Below are 1,809 nucleotides of genomic sequence, written 5' to 3'. Positions count from 1 at the left end.
TTTTTTTTTTTTTACCACAGGCTTTAATGAGAAGAAGAACAACAACATCTGACATTTCAAAAACATTCTGCACATCTGCCCAGTCACACAGTCCAGAGCTGCAGCCTGACCATGAGTCTGGGGAACAGCATCGGGGTTCACATCTGGCCCCAAAAGCAGGAGTCTGACACTGCAAGGTCCTCACCGCAGGATGTGCATTTACAAAGGGCTGCCCCAGGGCATCTTGAGGTTTGTCACCTTCACAGCTTGGAGAATCTCATCCAAATCTTGGACATTTGTCCGATTTTTTCAGTTTCATAAGCATAAAATCAGAGATGGGCCAGCCCAGAACTGCCCCCAAACCATTTAAGTCAGATTTTAACTCCGTTGGCTATTTATACATCTATTACGTAACTTAAATAAAACCCCTCCTACGGCCTCGTCTCCTCAGGGTCTTGTGGCAATGAATCAATTTTAAATGGCCTGGGGTTTTGTTTTTACCTCCTCCACAAGGTTTTGAACACTGGGACCATTTTTTCAAAGCCCATTCATACGACACCGAGTCCTCTTCCAAAACGTTATTGTTATCTACATTCAAGGAATCTTCATGGATCATGTACTTGTAAGTCAAAGATATCTTGGCACCACCGTGAGGGGTCACCTAGTAAGGAAACCAGATGTAAGGAAAAAAGATACAGAAGACTGATACCAGAAGCTCTGCGAGATGACATGAAATAGGGACCATCATGGCTCGAGTATAGAAACATCCCCAGAGGGATTTAAACCTTTTAGCTGCACTCAACAGATTTTTCTCCCTGATGAAAAAGTATATCCTTATGACACAGAGTTTCTAAACTGCACATTAAGAAAGACTGTTGTTGATTTAGACTTATTTTTCTTGCCAGCATTGGACTGGCTTCACGATACTAAATTTTTTCCATATCCCATCATAAAGGAAGGAAATTTTGTACTAAAAGGATAATGGATAGTTCCACTAGAAGACAAAGCAAATTCAACTGCAGAGATAACTGAAAGCAGCAAAGAAAACTGCTTATATTTCTGATAAAACACAAATATTTCTATGATAATCCTGGGAGTTCTGCAAAGCTTGTCACTTAATCTTGACAGAAATATAAACTATTAGAAAGAGTTTTTGTTATCACACTGCACTGAGACAAATACAAGAAAACAGAACTCAGTGAGAGTAAAGTGAAAAATATTGGTCCTTTGGAAACATAATATTTATTCGTCCTTTGGAGTTCAGCTGGTGTAGACCAACACATTACAGCTGTTTTCAGAGGGATTCTGAATCAACTTATCCCTACTCCTTGAAGTCTATTGTTTGCTGGTTTGCAGTGAAAAAAGAATATAGTTGGGTGGTTTGGGGAACTGTGGAACTGGCTGTGGCCCAACAAAGGGAGCCTGGAAGCACAAGACTCCTGCATCTGCCTTTGCAGGATACATTTGGAGAACATGGGTGCGAGAAGGAGCTATTAGATCAAGCTGACATGAACCACTTTGACCTTTTTTTAACTTATGCTCTCATGTCAGATGTGATAAGTAAGCTGGAGAGTCTCTCCACAGTGGCTGCTTGCTAGGCCATCCACAGGAAATAATCAGGAGAGCTGGTTGCTCAACACATAAGCCTGAGTTATAACAACTCTCGTACGGAGCAATGAATTAGGAGAAAGGAATTAAAATACATCTTCTATTGTCTTATAACTGAAGCAGATGTCTCCTTGCAACTCACAAGAGGAATCTAAATTATATGATAGCCCATTGTGGCTCTGTAACCCTGACAGCGTGTTCTGTGGGAGATGGTTTTCGTTT

The 1,809-nt window shown here is 40.9% G+C and overlaps 1 protein-coding gene across 1 annotated transcript in view; it reads right to left on the bottom strand.

The window, feature by feature from the left end:
* ADAMTS2 (ADAM metallopeptidase with thrombospondin type 1 motif 2) overlaps positions 1-1,809 on the bottom strand; it is a 173,300-nt gene that overhangs the window by 13,267 nt on the left and 158,224 nt on the right. The window contains exon 17 of the mRNA XM_027898924.1: positions 481-640. Coding sequence (XP_027754725.1) covers positions 481-640 — 160 coding nt within the window. The remainder of the gene's footprint in view (positions 1-480; positions 641-1,809) is intronic.

This window comes from Empidonax traillii, unplaced genomic scaffold (assembly GCF_003031625.1).
Source record: "Empidonax traillii isolate 1590-97213 ecotype Southwest subspecies unplaced genomic scaffold, ASM303162v1 scaffold630:size906685, whole genome shotgun sequence".
NCBI lineage: Eukaryota > Metazoa > Chordata > Aves > Passeriformes > Tyrannidae > Empidonax > Empidonax traillii.
This window is presented reverse-complemented; position numbering and strand designations above follow the sequence as displayed.